The sequence below is a fragment of the Silurus aristotelis genome, assembly GCF_946808225.1.
Source record: "Silurus aristotelis genome assembly, chromosome: 13".
In the NCBI taxonomy this organism is placed as follows: Eukaryota; Metazoa; Chordata; class Actinopteri; order Siluriformes; family Siluridae; genus Silurus; species Silurus aristotelis.
The window spans coordinates 4380007-4402096 of record NC_139586.1 but is presented as its reverse complement, the minus strand read 5'-3'; the positions used below and the strand labels follow the sequence as shown (position 1 = coordinate 4402096).

Sequence of the window (22090 nt, the reverse complement as noted above, 5' to 3'; positions counted from 1 at the left end):
ATCCAAAACCCCTAATCCTTGGTTTTAATACCACTGTAGAACTTGGTGGGAACGACTGTGGTGGCTGACTTTGGATGCAGGTGGTATATCAATATAGTGCGATGATCAAATTTAACAGTTAACATACACCAACCATGTATAATATTATGGCATAATAACATGACCCGTGAAGTGAATAACACTGATTCCTTCATCATGGCATCTGTTAGTGGGTGGGATATATTTGGCAGCAAGTGAGAATTTTGTCCTCAAATTTGATGTGTTAGAAGCAGGTTAAATAGGCAACTGTAAAGATTTGAACGAGTCTGACAAAGGCCAAATTGTGATGGCTAGACGACTGGGTCAGAGCATCTCCAAAATGACAGGGTCATGAGTCAGAACTGTTTTGGCAGTAAAAGGGAACCAAAACAATATTAGGCAGGTGGTCATTATGTCATGCCTGATCTGTGGCCATTAAATTATGCCTGGTTGGTGTATTGTACAGATGATACCCTAAGCAGTGATTTAAACACATTCAATGAATATTCTATGACATAAAAATGAGGATGGGTTTCTTTTTGAGTTTGGATTCTATTAAGGTTACAGCATCATATCATCTCATGGACTTTTCTTTGCCACCACCACTAGTGATCTTTCATCAGGGATAAACCGATTCATAAATATATATTTACAATCTATTTATAATCTTTGGAACAATGTTCAGTATTTAAAGCACTATACAAATAAAATGGAACTGAAATACCCAAACCAATCCTATTCTGGTAGACAAACTATTAGTGTTTCTGGGTCTTCATTATGTCTGATTTTTTAGGCCATTGACCAAAATTCAATATCAGTTCTGGTTTGCTTATTATACCAGTTCTGGTTTGCTTATTTTAAGTATATCAAGTTCCAGCTTGTCACAGTGATTAGTGATTATAATAAAATAAAAATAAAAGTTAAACTGTGCAAAAGCAATACATTTGCGGTCAATATTTCTATAGCATATGCATAGTATGATGAGGGAGTTCCTAAATAAACTGTAATTCATCCATCAGAAATCTCATGTTTATTATGCATTGTGAATAAATCATGAATTGAGCCATTCATTTTAAAAGCAACTGAATTACTGACAGCTGCTATAATGGACTGTGGTCAGACAAGGTGTGCATCATTGTTTCTTTTTCTTTTTAGCTGCTTCTTAATTTCCTCATCTTAGTCACCCCTTTACCAATATTTTTTCCTGTTTCATCTATTTTTTTATGCTTTGTGTTTGTTCTCCTCTCACAGTGACACAGGCTGTTTTCTCCGTGACTGCCCAACCCCCCTTCACCCCTTCACCCCTTCACACACACACACATACACACACACACACACACACACACACACACACACACACACACACACACACACACACACACATACACTGAAATTGTACACACTTGTACAGATCAATAGCCAGTTGCCATGGCAATGAAACATCCAGTCATTTCGCTGCCTGCTGCTTCTCAGTAAATGAAATCTCCCTGGAGAAGAGACAGCACTGGAGTGTTGATCAACTTTTCTTTGAAATACACTTTAGAGGCAAATTATAATAAAACAAAAATTGTGTTTGAAATGAATCAATAATTAATATTAATATAAGTAAAAAAAAAAATTGAAACACTATATGGATTATTATCATAATGAACAAAATTTATGATTAAATTATTTTGTACAGATAACTAACCACATAATCAGCTAAACACAGAACACATTTGCTTTTAAACACACACACACACACACACACACACACACACACACACACACACACACACACACACACACACCTATATATATATATATATATATATATATATATATATATAGAGCGACATACAAAAGTGCTTTCAGTCTCTATCAATGAATAAATCTACAGCGGAACACTAGATTACAAGGAAACGTTTATACAGTAAGGAAAATAAGTATTTGAACACCCTGCTATTTTGCAAGTTCTCCCACTTAGAAATCATGGAGGGGTCTGAAATTGTCATCGTAGGTGCATGTCCACTGTGAGAGACATAATCTAAAAAAAAAAAATCCAGAAATCACAATGTATGATTTTTTAACTATTTATTTGTATGATACAGCTGCAAATAAGTATTTGAACACCTGAGAAAGTCAATGTTAATATTTGGTACAGTAGCCTTTGTTTACAATTACAGAAGTCAAACGTTTCCTGTAGTTTTTCACCAGGTTTGCACACACTGCAGGAGGGATTTTGGCCCACTCCTCCACACAGATCTTCTCTAGATCAGTCAGGTTTCTGGCCTGTTGCTCAGAAACACTGAGTTTGAGCTCCCTCCAAAGATTCTCTATTGGGTTTAGGTCTGGAGACTGGCTAGGCCACGCCAGACCCTTGATATGCTTCTTACAGATCCACTCCTTGGTTATCCTGGCTGTGTGCTTCGGGTCATTATCATGTTGGAAGACCCAGCCTCGACCCATCTTTAATGCTCTAACTGAGGGAAGGAGGTTGTTCCCCAAAATCTTGCAATACATGGCCCTGGTCATACTCTCCTTAATACAGTGCAGTCGCCCTGTCCCATGTACAGAAAAACACCCCCAAAGCATGATGCTACCACCCCCATGCTTCACAGTAGGGATGGTGTTCTTGGGATGGTACTCATCATTCTTATTCCTCCAAACACGTTTAGTGGAATTATGACCCAAAAGTTCTATTTTGGTCTCATCTGACCACATGACTTTCTCTCATGACTCCTCTGGATTATCCAAATGGTCATTGGCAAACTTAAGACGTGCCTGGACATGTGCTGGTTTAAGCAGGGGAACCTTCCGTGCCATGCATGATTTCAAACCATGACTTCTTAGTGTATTACCAACAGTAACCTTGGAAACGGTGGTCCCAGCTCTTTTCAGGTCATTGACCAGCTCCTCCCGTGTAGTTCTGTGCTGATTTCTCACCTTCCTTAGGATCATTGAGACCCCACGAGGTGAGATCTTGCATGGAGCCCCAGAACTTGCAAAATAGCAGGGTGTTTAAATACTTATTTTCCTCACTGTATATACAATATAATAGAAGTTGCATTCACAATTGTGGGACAAATGTGTAACCAAATTCAGACCACCTCTTACACTTAATCTATGGCTTTTTACTGTACACTACCCATGATTTCTTCTACAAAATGATAGACCCTAAAAAAACATTTATCTAAGGGGCTTATGTGAAAGTAGGGGAGTGGTCGAGTGCTGGTTTCCCTGGGCTGGAAAAAGTTAGTGTTAGGAACATTTTGTTAATGAATGTTCTGTGTTTCAGTGAGCGACAGCAAAGATAAAAAAGGGTAGAGATGAGAGTCATGGAAGAGAAAACTTAGCAGCATAGAGCAGAGTGCTTTTGTGTCATAAAAATGAAACGTAAAATAGAAGAATCCATTTGAGCGTTTCTTCTCAGGAAAGTGATGCATAGAAAAAGTATTAAGCGCAAAATTCAAGAATGATTTAGATGAAGTGTAAAGATAATTCCAATTCCTCTAAAAACAGTTGCCCTAATTATGTAGCAAAACAAAGAAGAAATGAAACACTGGCAAGGCAGAACTCATTGCAGTTTTATTTATATAGTGCTTTAACAATAAACATTGTTACAAAGTGATTTTTAAAGAAGTTTGGACCAGTGGTGAACAGTTATGTTCTGAAGTTTCTCCAGAGTCTAAAATAGACACAAATGTGAGAGACATTAGAAAACATTAGAATTTCTTTTGAACATTAAAGTCGGATTACCTTTAAAGGATGCTTGCAAATTATGCACAAATTCAAAACACAGATCCGGTGGCCTATAAATATTAATTAATTTATCTGAATGAGTAAAATTATTTGTTTTAGCATTTTAGTTTAACGTTTGCAATAGAGTATGCAAAATAGTGTGATATACATAAGGCCATAAACTAATTGTAAGCATATGATTTTAATAGCAATAGTACTAAAAACACATGCACACACATTTGTGTGTGTGTGTGTGTGTGTGTGTTTGTGTGTGTGTGTGTGTGTGTGTATGTGTGTATAAAGCTTTAAAAAAATTGTAACATTTATTTTGCTTAAATAAAGTTTGTTCTTCATCTGGATCTATAAATGGCAAAAATAATTTGACAGATTTAAGAGGAATTGGTTATGGAATTGGATAGTCATGAAATATTTTTAATCGAGAAATGAAATAATCAATGCAAGAGCACCTATTTTAGCATGTTTGGGCTTATTTCAATGAGTCTGTAGCAAATAGGTATTTTTACGTATTATAATATGATCTTCATAAGACTGAAATGCAAGCTAAAAAAGTGTCCAACTTTCAGTTTTAAAGCCATACTTTCTATTTTTGCTTATCTTTTTTTTAATTATTATTCTTGTGCTATTTACATTTATCGGAATTGGCAGACACTCTTATCCAGAGCAACTTACATTTATATAATTTCTACAAATAAGAACCTGTGGGGTTAAGGGCCTTGCTTAATAGCCCAGGAGGGGGAGTTTGGTGTGGGTGGAATTTGGGATCTCATAACCTTCAGATCCAAAGTTCAAGGCCTTAGGCCAATGCCTAAACCACTAATCTACCACCTCCCCATGTGCCATGTATGCCATTACACAATAAATGCTCACCTGTGATATAATCATAAGTGTTTTTTTGTTCATAAGTAGCATAGAAATTGTAACATCTGCAAAGCCCATGTTATTTTCAAAGCAGGACCTGGATATTCATGCAGGTCGGTGCTGTAATCTGTAGCTCTATGCTGCACTGGGACATGGCCAGAACCTGTTGCAAAAATACTACTTTGCCGTTGCTACATTCACGTGTGCAAAACTTGTAGCCTACATAAGTAGGATAGTTTAGTAAACCTGCGTTTGCTTAAGACACCTGCAATGTATGACACCTCTACACATGATATACAGCAAGTACATATAATAGACTGGCTGTCTATTGGTTTATTTACATTTCAGCAGCATTTTGAGATATAATTTTAGGTGAAGGTCATTCATTAAAATTTTCTTTCAATTCCCAAAGACAACATACTGTGATTGTAAGTAACAAACACATAAACAAGACCAATTAGAAGGAAAAACATTTAATAAATATTTTTCTTTAGTCCCAAGGAAGGTAAACATTTGCAAAGCTCTTAAAAAGTACAATCTCTCTTTCTTTGTCTTTATATTGAAACATTTGTACACCTGCACATTCATTCAATTCTCTAATCAGCCAATCATCTAGCAACAGAACAATGGGTAGAATTATGCAGGTAGAGGTCAAGAGCTTTAATCAACGTTAAGATCAAACATCCGAAATTTGGGAGACTGTGACTACATGATTGTCTGATTGAATAATTGCCCAAACAAGCAGGGGTTCAGCTGTTTCCATGGCAGACTGGTGATATAGACAAAATCCATACCTATAATCCGTTGTTGTAAATCTTTTTGTTAAATAAATATTTGTAAAGATTCGGAAAGAAATTGTTGCATTGTAATTCTTCTTGGCACCTGAATGAGGTGATCTCACCTATGCGTTTTTGTGCATGCTATATATTGCACGTAACATTTACCCCCACATCCCTTTTAAAAATAGCTAAACGGATTTACAATACGTAACATCTATCAAATTTAAAAAATAGTTTTAATTGACTTTACATAATGACAGAAACTGTGCTCTTTCCTATATTAGTGTACTGATTGATTTCCCACATGCTTTAAAATATATTGTCATGCTTGTGGTCATCGCCGAATCCGTTCCCATTCCAACTTCCTATGACGCAATTTGATACTCTTTTCCTTTGTCATGTTGAGGCAAGCATTGTGCTTGTTGCTCTGCAAGTGGTTCCAGTACTTGATGAGTTCACTGGGCTGAAACTGGTGGGATGTGATAAGGTGGCTGTATTTGCAGCTTGAGTAGGAAACTCTCCAGTGGTTAAAGAGAAACTCGTTCGGTGGTGGAACGGGATCAATGTGCAGCTTTGCTAAGCAGATCCCGACATAAACATCCTCGAGGTGTAGACGACGTATACTTAAAGATGCCTGATAGATCTTGCCTGCCATGTCTCCAGAGAACACGTAGCCTGTGCCAGAACAGAAGATGGGGTACCTCTCGCTGGAATAGAGCTCTGGAGGCATGTACCACTTGCTGTCTTTGTTGCGATTAGGTGCGTAACCTCGCATTAGGTAGCCAGTGAAGTAGTTGTGCTGAGGTGGTACCTCTGGCTTCAGCAACTTTCGGATTAAATACTCTGTATTGACAAACATGTCGCTGTCAGTCTTCATGATATACCTGGCATGAGGACAGTACTCAGCCACCCAGTTCATGCCCATTAGTGTCTTGATGGTAAGATTGTAGTAAGTGTCCATGAAGTCCTGCTGTATAATATCATGCTGCTGGAAGCTTTCGTCCACAATGGCACTCTGAAGGTGGCCATCAGGACTGCTTTTCATGCCCATGAGAAACAGACGCACAAACTCAACACCCATTATCATGCTCTCATTTCCCCATGTTTGCCTGATGGCATTCCTGGCCTCCACATGCCCTGGCTCTACGGCAATAAGTAGAATGAGAAAGGGGCTGCTGTCTTGACATTTGTAGGGCTCATTTAACATATACTGGTATGGATTAGGTGCTAGCTGCTCTCCTACACCCATTTCTCTGTGCAAGGTATTGCCATTTGTTTTGTTTGTACTGAGAGATGCTTCCATTCCTGAGATACTTTGGACTGCAAATTCTGATTGATGAGAACTGAAGTTCATAGGTAGCTTTGAAGGAACGAAAAGGGACCCCCTCCAGAGGCTTTGCATTGAGCTTTGGTTGCCTTCAGCATGTTCCCTAACTGGATTCAAGCCATGCATTGTGTAAACCACAGCATTTTCTCGTTGTTCTGGTTGACTGGGTAGCCAGTCTTTGCAGCCGAGAAAGAGTGTAACAAGTAAACCCAGCACAAGCAGGCCCATCATGTGTATACGGAAGAGTGACCGCTTGATATTCCATGTCATCTTCATTGGACAGCAGTGTCGCCGTCGCCACGGCATGTTAATAATATGTGAAAGTGTGGTGGTGCAATTTATTGAGGTCGAACATATGTTATTAAAAGCCTGAGGGTTATCTGATGGTAGAAGGTTTACAGATGGGTATTTGTGGACCCCAGGTGGGGCTAGTGAAAGGACGACATGTTGCCAATGATGATTCCTCTGACTCACTGCTCCAGGGTTTTCAATAACAGCAATGCTTCATCCTAATTTAGTAGAAATGTGCTTCCTTTAGACCAATGCTTGTGTACTCTAAGAAGAGAAGGAAAGAACAACAACATAAATTTAAAATAATTAATTATATAATTTTATATCACTAATCTCTCACACAGTGAAAAGGTAAGCTTTTATTTATCATTGTACCCTTTTAGTAACATTATTTGCAGTACAAGAGGTCTCATACTCCTCCAGGGGTTTCCACCATTCTTACTTTTATTGGTGCAAAGGCTTAGATATAGCCAACAGTGGCAGCCTTCAAAGAACATTTTAAACCTGAGAGCAAAACTCTAAACTGTGATCTGCCATGCACTATGCAGAGTTGCTAATCTACAAAACACTATTTTGATAAGGTAGCACTGCTTGACCTATAACCAATGAAACAAATGGAACTTTTTAATCAATATTAAATACAATTTAAACAGCTGTCCATGTGCATAAATGTAACACTACTTTTTTGATACTATTAGTCTTTGTGTGTTTTCTTGCCCAAACCATCTGTCTTTTATTAGCATTCATAGCTTTTCAGTATGTTTGTTATTAAAAAAATGTTTTGTATGGGAAGCTTTTAAAAGTTGGGTAGCTTTTAAAAGTTACTGCTATAAACTGAGATCAGCTCAGAAACTATATAGACTATAGACTTATACATAAATATAAAAAAATATTAAAAAGGTATGATTGTGTAGAATTATTTTTGAATACTGGTGATATCTGGTGTATTTTTAGAAATATCTCCCTTTTCAGGTGGTAGTTTGATAAATGTTTTTGGATAGGCTTTGCAGTAGTCAGGCCTGGTTTGGAGTGTGCATGGTACTGGCTGGGTAGGCAGTGCCAGGGTGGTCAAAATCCATTGAGACATGGAGAGTGGGGTGAGACCTGCCCTTTCACCATTGAGGATGTCTATGTGGAGCTGTCCTGTGACCAAACCCTTTGGTAGTTCTTTGACTAAAAGGGATTAAGGGAAAGTGAGATTTTTTTAATCCCACAAATATCCCACACAAATCAAGTGTTGCAAGACTATGGGAGGGGTGACCCAGTTGGCTGTATTGAGAAACCATAGGTCAGAGCATAGGGGTAGCCATTATACGGCGTCTCTGAAGCAGAGCAGGTCAAGGGCCTTGCTCCAGAACTTGATATTGGTTGCTTGGCGCTGCTGGGTTGGTATTGACATTCTGACCAGTAACCCACAGCCAAAATTTTGGAACCACCACTTCAACAAAGAAAATTGGGACAAGGGACCATATAACAGCCAATAAAAAAATTTAAGGACAAAAACCCTTACATAAACTGATGCATTGGGGAGCATTCAGAGGGCTGTTGCATCATCATAATTTATTATGAAAACTCTGGGACTGTAGTGGTTAGCGGACTACTGTATTTCAGAGACCTCAATGGTGCAAAGCCATTAGATGGCATCATATAAGAATGGAAGCTGTAATAGAGATGAAAATTAGTTTGATCAGCTCTGTTTGGAGAGTTACTTGAACCCAAGTTTCAGAAAACTAGGAAAAAATAGGAAAATTAACAAAATAAATGAACACAAATTCTAAACTGCCTGTATTCAAAGTCAAAACTGCTAAGTCGAGAAGTGAGTATGTACACGGACCAGTTGTGTTTCTGTTTTGCTCGCTTCAGTGATAATTTAATTACCAAGAATGCAGGTCCCCAACATCATAAATACTCTCCACATGAGTGATTTGATATAAAAAGTAAGGGTAAGGATGCAGCCTCCAAACAGAGCCAGACCATTGAGAGGCATCAACCTTTAACACAAAGGAGAGCTTGGGGTCAGAGGTTATGGCCTAAATTTCTGCTGGGCTTCTCTCTTCCACTGAAGCCACCCTGTGGACTTCTAGGTAAGAGAAGTTAACAGTTAGCTGTATGAAAGCCAAGGTCTCCAGATTGTAGTCCACCATGGCATACAGCATATGGACTGATAGATGTTGTTTATTCTATTTTTTTCTTGTAAATCCAAGTACTGATAGGGGATCAAAGACATTGCCTGGATGGACGAGGAGCATTAAGAGAGGTACTCTGACCCTGGAGTTTACTGACTGCGATTGACCATGTCAGCTTGTCTGAGAGTGAGGAAACCCACAAGTAAATGTTCAGTCTGATCAAAATGCTGCACAATCTGGAATGTGAAAGGTTGGGTCTGTTGATAAACCAGCCCAAAAAACTGCTCATCAAAAAACTTAGGGTAGCTTAAGCATTCTGGCCAGCCCATTAAATAAATTCCATGATGCACCTGAATTTATGAATGTTCTTGAGCATTCCACTTGCACCTGTCAAGTGAAAGTACTGAGCTTGAGAAACACAAGAGTCAACAGCTTGGAAAGGTGACAGTTTGGATAAAGATAAAATTAAATGATTAAAGATTGTAAAGGGCCAAATACTTTTTGAGTTCCCTCCCTTCTCTGGTGGAAGGAGACCTGAGCAAATAACATACCAACATTTACTAAATATGTGGAAACCAAGGGTACGCAAATAATAAGAAGAAGTAGAAGAAGAAATAAACACGAAGTGAATAACAACATATTTAGCAGTCTTTGCAGCCGAGAAAGAGTGTAACAAGTAAACCCAGCACAAGCAGGCCCATCATGTGTATACGGAAGAGTGACCGCTTGATATTCCATGTCATCTTCATTGGACAGCAGTGTCGCCGTCGCCACGGCATGTTAATAATATGTGAAAGTGTGGTGGTGCAATTTATTGAGGTCGAACATATGTTATTAAAAGCCTGAGGGTTATCTGATGGTAGAAGGTTTACAGATGGGTATTTGTGGACCCCAGGTGGGGCTAGTGAAAGGACGACATGTTGCCAATGATGATTCCTCTGACTCACTGCTCCAGGGTTTTCAATAACAGCAATGCTTCATCCTAATTTAGTAGAAATGTGCTTCCTTTAGACCAATGCTTGTGTACTCTAAGAAGAGAAGGAAAGAACAACAACATAAATTTAAAATAATTAATTATATAATTTTATATCACTAATCTCTCACACAGTGAAAAGGTAAGCTTTTATTTATCATTGTACCCTTTTAGTAACATTATTTGCAGTACAAGAGGTCTCATACTCCTCCAGGGGTTTCCACCATTCTTACTTTTATTGGTGCAAAGGCTTAGATATAGCCAACAGTGGCAGCCTTCAAAGAACATTTTAAACCTGAGAGCAAAACTCTAAACTGTGATCTGCCATGCACTATGCAGAGTTGCTAATCTACAAAACACTATTTTGATAAGGTAGCACTGCTTGACCTATAACCAATGAAACAAATGGAACTTTTTAATCAATATTAAATACAATTTAAACAGCTGTCCATGTGCATAAATGTAACACTACTTTTTTGATACTATTAGTCTTTGTGTGTTTTCTTGCCCAAACCATCTGTCTTTTATTAGCATTCATAGCTTTTCAGTATGTTTGTTATTAAAAAAATGTTTTGTATGGGAAGCTTTTAAAAGTTGGGTAGCTTTTAAAAGTTACTGCTATAAACTGAGATCAGCTCAGAAACTATATAGACTATAGACTTATACATAAATATAAAAAAATATTAAAAAGGTATGATTGTGTAGAATTATTTTTGAATACTGGTGATATCTGGTGTATTTTTAGAAATATCTCCCTTTTCAGGTGGTAGTTTGATAAATGTTTTTGGATAGGCTTTGCAGTAGTCAGGCCTGGTTTGGAGTGTGCATGGTACTGGCTGGGTAGGCAGTGCCAGGGTGGTCAAAATCCATTGAGACATGGAGAGTGGGGTGAGACCTGCCCTTTCACCATTGAGGATGTCTATGTGGAGCTGTCCTGTGACCAAACCCTTTGGTAGTTCTTTGACTAAAAGGGATTAAGGGAAAGTGAGATTTTTTTAATCCCACAAATATCCCACACAAATCAAGTGTTGCAAGACTATGGGAGGGGTGACCCAGTTGGCTGTATTGAGAAACCATAGGTCAGAGCATAGGGGTAGCCATTATACGGCGTCTCTGAAGCAGAGCAGGTCAAGGGCCTTGCTCCAGAACTTGATATTGGTTGCTTGGCGCTGCTGGGTTGGTATTGACATTCTGACCAGTAACCCACAGCCAAAATTTTGGAACCACCACTTCAACAAAGAAAATTGGGACAAGGGACCATATAACAGCCAATAAAAAAATTTAAGGACAAAAACCCTTACATAAACTGATGCATTGGGGAGCATTCAGAGGGCTGTTGCATCATCATAATTTATTATGAAAACTCTGGGACTGTAGTGGTTAGCGGACTACTGTATTTCAGAGACCTCAATGGTGCAAAGCCATTAGATGGCATCATATAAGAATGGAAGCTGTAATAGAGATGAAAATTAGTTTGATCAGCTCTGTTTGGAGAGTTACTTGAACCCAAGTTTCAGAAAACTAGGAAAAAATAGGAAAATTAACAAAATAAATGAACACAAATTCTAAACTGCCTGTATTCAAAGTCAAAACTGCTAAGTCGAGAAGTGAGTATGTACACGGACCAGTTGTGTTTCTGTTTTGCTCGCTTCAGTGATAATTTAATTACCAAGAATGCAGGTCCCCAACATCATAAATACTCTCCACATGAGTGATTTGATATAAAAAGTAAGGGTAAGGATGCAGCCTCCAAACAGAGCCAGACCATTGAGAGGCATCAACCTTTAACACAAAGGAGAGCTTGGGGTCAGAGGTTATGGCCTAAATTTCTGCTGGGCTTCTCTCTTCCACTGAAGCCACCCTGTGGACTTCTAGGTAAGAGAAGTTAACAGTTAGCTGTATGAAAGCCAAGGTCTCCAGATTGTAGTCCACCATGGCATACAGCATATGGACTGATAGATGTTGTTTATTCTATTTTTTTCTTGTAAATCCAAGTACTGATAGGGGATCAAAGACATTGCCTGGATGGACGAGGAGCATTAAGAGAGGTACTCTGACCCTGGAGTTTACTGACTGCGATTGACCATGTCAGCTTGTCTGAGAGTGAGGAAACCCACAAGTAAATGTTCAGTCTGATCAAAATGCTGCACAATCTGGAATGTGAAAGGTTGGGTCTGTTGATAAACCAGCCCAAAAAACTGCTCATCAAAAAACTTAGGGTAGCTTAAGCATTCTGGCCAGCCCATTAAATAAATTCCATGATGCACCTGAATTTATGAATGTTCTTGAGCATTCCACTTGCACCTGTCAAGTGAAAGTACTGAGCTTGAGAAACACAAGAGTCAACAGCTTGGAAAGGTGACAGTTTGGATAAAGATAAAATTAAATGATTAAAGATTGTAAAGGGCCAAATACTTTTTGAGTTCCCTCCCTTCTCTGGTGGAAGGAGACCTGAGCAAATAACATACCAACATTTATTAAATATGTGGAAACCAAGGGTACGCAAATAATAAGAAGAAGTAGAAGAAGAAATAAACACGAAGTGAATAACAACATATTTGTTCAGACTTTAACTCAAACTCCAGGTTGAGATGCAACCATGTTACCAGTATGCCTCAGGAGGGGCTGCAAACAAAAGGGGAGATATATTTAAAAGTTATGTGCCTGACTTGTGCCCTATGGCAAACAAATCCAAAAATCTGAGGGATTTGTTGAACACTTTTGAAAATTGATTTTTAAATTTAGGAGCATCCATTATTAACATGTCTTGTGCTTCCCTCCGGTGGAGAAATATAGCAAAGCCAAAAACACAGCTGCAAGCTGGGGGTCGGCTTATAACTTCACAGACAAACACACTGAAGACCAACTAAAAATTCATTCAGCTTTTTTTGCCAACTACAGAGAATTCAGCTCATTGATGGGATCCCAATAGAAGCATGAGCCATGACTTAATGCACACATTCTGCACACCATGAGCTTCTTGCAATCATATTCATTCTGGAGGAGTGGAGACACTGTAGAGGAGGCAACCCATTTATTTACACTGCCCAAAAAAAAAAAAAAAAAACTGTCTGAACCCACGTCCAAATTACTGGTCCCTGTTTTTCACCCATTTTTTAATTTACTCTCTTCTACAACCCAGTCTATAAGAACAACAAGGCCAATATACTTACATGTATTCACATCACAGACCACAGTGTGAACAATGGAGAGTTCAATTTCCTAGTCATCAAATGTTATTGAGGCCATCAAGAAAAACTGGATCAAGCAAATCGCCAGTATATTTTCCAGAGTAAATAGAACAACAACTAATGGTAATTCACCCATTTTCTAAGTCACTATGTCAGATACCACTGCCTAGCGTTCCCTCTGCTTTTTCCAATGCAGAACTCCTATTGTGTCATGTGTTTCACTACTGACTTCTGGATACCACCTCAAACCTAAGGCTTAAGGTAACTTAAGGTGGAAAGAGCAAACAAAAGATTTTGATGGGCTCTCTGTACCTTCTATGCTGATAGCCATGAGGACTGGGTCCAGGGTTTACTATTAGCAGAGTATGCCTTACAATCGATTCAACATTTAGGGATGAAGCCCCTTTCAGTGCATGCTAGGTTACCAACTTTTATCTCCTTTTACCCTGTAACTACAACTTAATTTTTTTTTATAAAAATAGCCAGCCATACTTGTATGATAAAACCTTGTTAGGTTTTCATGTTCTATTGTTAACACATTAAACTTATTATGTTGCCTTAGAAAGTAGGCAGTTTAACAGATTCTGTGGTAACAACATTTTTTTGTTTTATGATGTTTTCAAATGGTAAAAGGTCTAGACTGCAGGCAAGCCAGTTCGTCATCCAGACTCTACTACTACGAAGGTTTTGTAATAGATGCAATATGCAGTTAGCACCATCTTGCTCAAATATGTATGGGATTCCCTGAAAAAGATGTTTTCACGATTAAAGCATTTTTTCACTTTAAAACATGTATATACCATTCAGGGTTGATGGAGCCTTTCCAAATGTGCAAGCTACTCATTCCACAGGCACTAATGGACTCCCATACAATCAGAGATGCGGCTTTTAAAACCGATTCCTGATAACAAGCCAGGTCCCTTTTCTCTTAAGTTCGAAGGACATAGTGTCCATGGTTTCCGAAAAGAAAGAAATACAGTAGTTACCACTGTTCGAATCTCACGACCATGGTTTATCGCAGAATTGCATTTGCCACATAACTAATTTGTTTAGCTGATTTGTCTCACTTGTATAGCACGATAGACCAAAAACCTAATAGGCAATTGTTTTTATGAGTTTTATGTTAAAATAATGAAATTTATTAATAGAAATATAACTATTGATCATAAAATGAAGTCAAATTTTAATACAGTACAGTACTGTATACATAAAATATAATTTTTGGGGTGGCGTTTTTGGACCTAACCACTGCGATTCAATCCGTCAGAAAATTGAAAAGTTTTCCACTTGGTTGGAAATCATTTTTTAATCATGTTTATGCATGCCTTCTTCTATGCATGATAGAGATTTAACCAGCATTTGTGGATGACATGGCAAACTGTGTTCACAATGACTTCTCGAGGGTGTTAATGAGCCCATGCAGTGATTTCCATTACAAAATCATTACTGTTTTAAATGGGACGGGGAGAACTAACTAAGTAATGGCAGGTTACCAAATTGGGGAGAAAATGAGGAAAGAATTGCAGAATGTAAAGGGTTTTTATTGGCATTCAATTCATTAAAGCATTGAATAAAAACATAAATACACCCATATATTGTACATAGGGACATACAAAGCTTATCACCATTTATATAATTTTGTCTAATGTAGATCAAATCCCTTATGGGTTTACTTGCCCTGACTTTGACTCTTTAATGTAAGTTCAGCATCCTAGGGCCTCAACAAATGTTTTTTTTTTTTTTCCTAAAACAAAACCAAAGATGTACAACCATTCTGCCTGGCATGCCATCGGTTTATATGCTGTGCTTTATAATTTACATTCTTGTTTAATTTGCAAGTGGCAGAAATTCATTAAATCCTGAAGAAAAAAAGCCAAGCTTGAGACATGTGAAGCTTGAAAACATACAAAATTCTAGAAGAATTTTTCCAGATGTAAGTCATTGAAGATAAGAGCAAAGCAAAAGGCCAGTGTGATGCTACGTAATGAATGGCATCAGCATGGTTGGACCTCTGAGTAACCATATTTGCATGTTGCTGCCTGTGAAATGACTGGAATATATTTAATTTATTTACATATAGACATATAGTGTATTCATAGACATATAAAGTCCTAAGTTTTATACATGGTGAAAGTGTTTGTGATGTGATTTCCACCACTGTGTTTAAAAAAGAAATTCATCAGTGGATTCTATCATTGGACATTTTGTTGTGGTTGCTAAAGTGACAGATGATCATTGACCTCTTGTTGTAAGATCTATTTCAACTATTTAAACACTAAATAGCCAATTAAATAGACAAATGTACAAGCTGAATAGCTTAGCAATAATTAGGAACAATATGAACTCATTTGAGAACTTTTCTTGCATTTAAAATTGAATGCCTGAAGTTCCCTCAATACAAACAATAAACTGAAACATGGCTCAATTTAATTAAAGCACATAGTGTTGCTCTAATTGACAGATATCCTTTCCACCCTCAGAGCACTGGTAGACCCTGGCTCATGATAGCTATGCATTGCGGAGCCCCACAAAAACTTTAAAGTAGACTCAACTGAGTAGAGGACAGCTGCAAAAAGCAGAGCATTTTCTATGTTTAAGGGCATACATCTAAATTTCAGACAGAAAATGATTAGAGCTTTTTCAGAGGTCACAGTATCAAGAGCGGCATATTATTACCTGCTCCTCGACTGCAACAGGCAAACTGCATCTGTGCTATGTCACATTTAGGCAATAATAAGACTGTAGGGTAAACAAGGTGCTCATTGTCTATAGAAGGAGCATAGGACAATATATCTGTTCCTAATCAATAACATGATTTTGTCAAATACACAGAATATCATAAATGAATCTACCATCACACTACTGAACTCTACACTACACCGCTAGATCACTATAAAAACACTGTATATAACCTCTGTACAATTATACATACAATGTACATATTACATTGTATATCTTTTTTACTTACATTACATCTGCACTATTTGTATTATTATTATTATTATTTGTATTATATGTATATTTATATCTTAATATTTATATCTTTATACCCTTACTGTACATTCTGCCTATCTATAAACAAACAAACAAATAATGTATATTTTTTTTAATGTAATTATCATAATAAATTTTATAATTAATTAAACCTCCGATGAGCAATGTTTTTGTGAGGTTATCTGATTATTTGTTTAAATTTAGTGGCAATAGCTAGTTATAAAAATCTCATCAGCTTTTACCTATCTAAAATGTTTCAACCACTGTGTTGCCCAATGTTGGAAGAGTTTTAACAGAATTCCTAAGCAAATATGAAAAGAAAGAAAAAAAATCTGAATTAATTATACACAACTATGACCATTTGAAAAGAAATTCTAGCTATAAGAAGACATCTGTTCCTTTCACAAGTGGAGCTTAGGTTTTTAAACCTTTTTATAAATTCACCTCCATATTATGGTTGTCTTTTTCCATTTGAAGCTGTCCATCTGTTAGGTTAGATAAAAAAATTGTGAGTCTTGGCTCACTTTAGAGAAGAAATCACATCCAAACCTTTAAAGTTTTTTAAATGCTGGTAGTTTTAAGCATTTCTCTGTTCGGTCAACAAGATCCTGGCACTGATTCTAACCAGGTCCATTGCATCTATATAAGCCAACCAAGCAATTGCAATGGTAGTAGCACTGAAAATCTTTTTAGAAACAATCTTTGCTTTGCTTTTAGATTTCACCACACTCACTGTAAGTGCACTGGAAGCACACCAAAAGCTGAGAAATGTGTTAATCATTGGTCGCACCTTCCAGCTACAGCAACAGGAGCAAACTGTTGAAAAAGCAAACCTTCCCTAAAAATTAGCATCTACACTCTCACTAACATTACAAGGTGAAAAAAAATTTAATGATCTTTAAAATATGGCCAACAAGAAGAGAGCGAGGAAAGCATATGGGACAGCATGCACACAATATTTCAACGAATAAAGTGCTATAGAAAATTGGGAGTTACCAAAAAGCCCAGGATGCTACATTCTGTTTTGGTTGCAAAGTTTTCAGCCAAAGTAACAAACAATCAATTCATTTATATGATAAAGTCATATCACATAAGCTGAAATGTGGCAGGTGAGGTAATGGTTTACTGGGAGTCTGCAGCAGTAGTGTGGGGATGGAAATTAATTTCATTGGCGCACCTGCCTCTCATTTGTAAATGCTTATTTAACATGCTGTTTTCTTTCTCTTTCTTTCTCTGTCAGTGAGTGGGACTGTGTGTATAATTGTATGAGTGACCGTGAAGCTGCACTTGAATTGAGCTTCTGGAATGCTGTTGAATTTCTGTTTAATGCATGTTTTTGGTTGGTTTTACTTGTTTTTGTTGGATTCCCAAAAAAATACTTTATAATCTTGCACACTTTACATAAGTGGAACAAAATCAATGACAATATAGACTTTGTTACAATACACTATGGAGATTAGAGAGCATTTGTGCAAATTCACAGTGCCAAACAATTGTAGATGTGATAAAATGATTGAGCACTGATCTGAAAACTTAGAGAGCTGGCAATTAAAAATATGAAATAGAGATGTCAGGTCACACAAATGGGAAACAAAGTGATGTACAAAAGTGGGTGCGAGACAAAAGTCTGAGGAAGGATTTTCTGTCATGTGCTCATTTTAAGTTTGATAATTAAGACTCTGATATTACTGGGAAGTTTTGGAACTTCATATAAGAACACACACTTACAGTAAAACCCCAAAGGGACATGCTCAAGTCTATCTAACACCCATTAATGGATATATATGACACCCTATCACTAGCAAATGGATCACAGTGAATCTAACAGTGGTTGTGAAGTAGAAGGCGATGCAGCTAAGATCAAATCTATGTTCGTAGTTTGACCTTATGGCAGAGTCACATGACTCACTTTTAGCTACGTATGAGCAGGTTTGGCTCCAGAGCTATATTTTTTCTATTATGTCTGCTGAACTGTGCAAAAAAGACTCTTTCTCTGCAATTTCTCACTGATGCAGTGATTGACTAAACTGAAGTCACTTTATAGATCAGAAAAGACCACTTTCAGACCACAACCACTCTACACAGCATTTCAATCACAGTTTAACTACAATAAGCAGAAATATGCTTTCGCTCAATTTTTTAATACTATCCAAAAAGTTATTTGCACATTCTGTTAATGTCTGTCATTAAGTTTCATTCAGCTGGTTCTTCAACTGGAACTTAGAACTGTGGCAGCAGTTTCAGGGAGTGCTACATATGAGTGTAATGATTAGGTGTCCATATGTCCCATTTGGCCATAAAGGGGGAACAAAAATCCCTAAAGTATAAGTGCATTGTCAGTATTTCAACACTGTTTAATTTCAGCAGAATCATAAAGTTGTTTTGTTTTTAAAGAATGTTGCACCCACTTGGATATAGGTTAAAGTATTGAGTTATACAAATTCTGGACCATTTTCTTGATTACAGTATTTGATTCAGCTATAATATTTGTCATCTATTCATACATTAAAACCGCACTCTGGTAGGCTGTTAGATTTGTGAAGGAACCAGTTTGAAATCTGATTGGTTTGAAGGCAGATTCCTTTGACCCTGGCAACACGTAACGTGTTTGCTGAAATCTGATTGGATAGAAACTCCAACATAAACTGACACTCCTACAAGCAGTGCAACTGAGAGGGTGAATGAAGAGACTATTGGAAATAATTTAACACATATTCATGGAAAAAATATAAAAATGTAAGTTAGTGATTCTGATGATTAAAGTGTTTAGGCCAGCAGAGAAGGCCATGCTGGCCCTAATGGTCCACCAATGTTTAACTCAAACCATTTAACATTTTATAGTAGCTTACATTAGTCTACAGCATTTCCTGTTGCTATGCATTGCTAGGCATATAAATTATTCAGCTTCACCACTGTCTCTTAATAAGTAATTCCATTTTGTTTTATTTGCTAATTATAAAAGAATAAATTCATTTTAAAGTACTTTTTAGTAACCACTAATCAGGTCATGATCAGGTAATGGATGTACAATCATGGGGCAATGTATTAGGCTTATTATAGTTTGGCCTGTATTGGTCTAAAACAGTGGCAATTCGGTTCAGAGTCAATAGATTCCATAAGGTGTTGAAAACACTAATATAAGATTGTCTGTCAATTATGGCCATAATTATATGTCATTTACCAAAAGTTGTCTAGCAACTGGGCCACTGTTGCCTTAGTTTTCTGTAATGAGACTATTGCTGTTGAAGTCCAGCTGCATCAAAGTTTGATCTGTTTTGCATTCGGAGATGCCGTTCTGCTTACAGCTATTGTATAGAGTGGTTATCTAAATTACTGTAGCCTTTCTTCAGCTTAATTAACTCTGACCATTTTAATCTTTGGAACTATCACTATCTGGGTGATTTTCTTTATTGAACCATTGCCGAATAAAAATACTGTTTTGTTGGTCATAAATCACATTTTTTCCCATTCTGATTGACTAGCGCATTGTATTGCTGCCACACAATTAGTTAACTACATAATTGCATGATTGTCTAGACCTACAGGTGTTCCTAATTAAGTGTTGTTAAGAATAGACCTATCTTATGTTAAGATATAAGATAGACTTGATAATATAGAGGATATTTAAATTAAGGAAATTATTAATTCAAAGACAAAAAAAAAAGCAATTGTACTAAAAAAAAAAAAAAAGAGCAAGGAACATAATCACATAATGAGACAGACAGTAATTCATTGTTTATGTGGGGTTGTAGCATATTAGTCAATTGCCCAAAAGTAACACCAACCCAGCAACAATAACAAAAACCCCACCACCTTATAGCTCTTCCCATAGGATTATTTTTTCAGATAATATAATATAATATAATATAATATAATATAATATAATATAATATAATATAATATAATATAATATAATATAATATAATATAATTTATTAAATGTATGTTTTTGGCTATATAAAAATAAAATTAATAGAAAAAAAATTTATATATATATATATATATATATATATATATATATATATATATATATATATATATATATATATATATATATATTTCACTTTTTTCTGTAGGTCTAAACAGTTTTTGTTGTTGTTTAAGTAGTAATATAGCTTGTAACAAATCATGTCAAATTTAAATGTCATATGGTATTATTTTTATGCATTACCCCATTTGTTTCACCCTTCTTTATTAAATAGTTAGATGTTAAAGTTAAGGGGACATGATGAAGAAAGATGAATGCTTATTAAAAAACAAAGCTAAGAGTAATCTGACTGTTTTTCACCTTCTCCACATTATCGGCTTCTACCAGTAAAGCTGCGAGTACTGGGTGGTGGCCAGAGTTATGTATCAGTTCTTTGCAGAATAGCTGAAAATATTTCATACTTCATGCTCAAACATGTACAAATTCTTAGTATTGTGCAGCACATTATTTGCTCACACTGCAATGCAAGCAACATTTTTCTGGTGAATCATTGAGAGTATACATGAATATTTAAACAGGGTTATTCTCTTAAGCTATGACCAAAGGCTAAGGCTAGGATTTGCTTTAGATGCTACAGTGCTAGAGGACTGTCAAGCTACAGTGCTGTGGTTAATATATGTTTATATATGTCAGCTTGGTGTCTATTTAGTATAGACAAAAATGTCAGTGAGAATGTTACTGTCAGGCACCATAATGCTGAGCAATATAAAAAAAAAGACATGGGAGGGACGTACCAGATAACAGATGTTGATGTTGTGCTGTAATCCTCTTTAATGTCATTGTTTCATGTAAATCCCTCTACAAAATCAAAGATGAAATTTCCCAATGTCCCCTTAAATAGTTCTTTGTTCTTTGCGTTCATGATGCAAATCCGTACTTCCATCTGTCACATTCTATCTCTCATTTTTCCCGGGCTGCTGAACTGCTTTTATGTCTCCCACAATAATTTATTAGTGCAGCAATTCCATGCTAGAAATTCTCTGAAAGATAAAATGGATTTGTTAAAGAAACAGGCCAAACAATGGCTTCAATTTCCATTACACGTACCTGCAAAGGATTGGAGGTGAGTCCAGCTGATGCTTGTGTGGAAGACGGTAGCTAGTTCATCACACTAAATGCCAGGAAAACAGCAACAAAAGACACACTCTGTGCCTTTCCTCAAAGCACCTCCCATGGAGAATCATTATACACAGGAGTGGTGAAAAGAGGGTAAGACTGTTCTCCTTCTTCCATTCCTCTGCTGCCTCTATGTGATGGCAAAATGCACCCGCATGCACGTGTGTGGGAGGGGGTCTGCTGCTCCAGTCTGCTGTGAATGCATTGATGGTGTCCCTCTGACATAATCACGTACTTAGAGGAGGATCCCACATGACCATTTTAGAGTTGCAACCCCCCACCTATGTCTATCTCCCTTCCTCTCTCTCTGAATGATGGTAAGCAGAGAGAACGGAGGATCCTTTACGATATAGGACAAGATGTCTGACCCTGTTCTTCACACTATTGAACCTGCTCCATATTTACTGGAGCAGGAATGATGTTTAAGTAGTGCTAAAACCTTATCTTATGTGCAAAATAAATAAAATATCAGGATATTTACTGATTATTAATGTACAGTTAAACGCACTATAAATTCCATAACCAATCAATTATAGATTTGATCTAAATATTTTTTTTATTGCTAGCTCATAAAATAATATTATAATTAAAATAAAAAAGTGTGTCATAAAACGAATTTAAAATATAGGACAAGATGCACAAGATTGAAAGATGCATTAACAAATTAACCCAACAGACAGGCATCATTT

General features: G+C 36.8%; 1 protein-coding gene across 3 annotated transcripts; it reads right to left on the bottom strand.

Annotated features, from left to right (window-relative positions):
* Positions 1-5074: 5074 nt before the first annotated feature.
* Positions 5075-21607, bottom strand: b3galt2 (UDP-Gal:betaGlcNAc beta 1,3-galactosyltransferase, polypeptide 2). 3 transcript variants are annotated; one of them, XM_083559707.1, is made up of 3 exons: positions 21333-21589; positions 21020-21265; positions 5075-7278 (listed from the first exon to the last, which is right to left on the bottom strand). In XM_083559707.1, the coding sequence occupies exon 3, from the start codon at positions 7027-7029 to the stop codon at positions 5731-5733; it is 1299 nt and encodes a 432-aa protein (XP_083415833.1). In that variant the 5' UTR covers positions 7030-7278; positions 21020-21265; positions 21333-21589; the 3' UTR covers positions 5075-5730. The 3 variants fall into 3 exon arrangements, 2 of the variants coding, with proteins under 2 accessions (XP_083415833.1, XP_083415832.1); XM_083559706.1 differs by lacking the exon at positions 21020-21265 and having other exon boundaries at positions 21333-21607; XR_014536507.1 differs by lacking the exons at positions 5075-7278; positions 21020-21265 and adding an exon at positions 9809-10168 and having other exon boundaries at positions 21333-21575.
* Between the last annotated feature and the right edge of the window lie 483 nt (positions 21608-22090).

Coding starts and splice junctions, on each gene's coding strand:
- b3galt2 (XM_083559706.1), bottom strand. CDS start 7,029: ATGCCGTGGCGACGGCGACACTGCTGTCCAATGAAGATGACATGGAAT.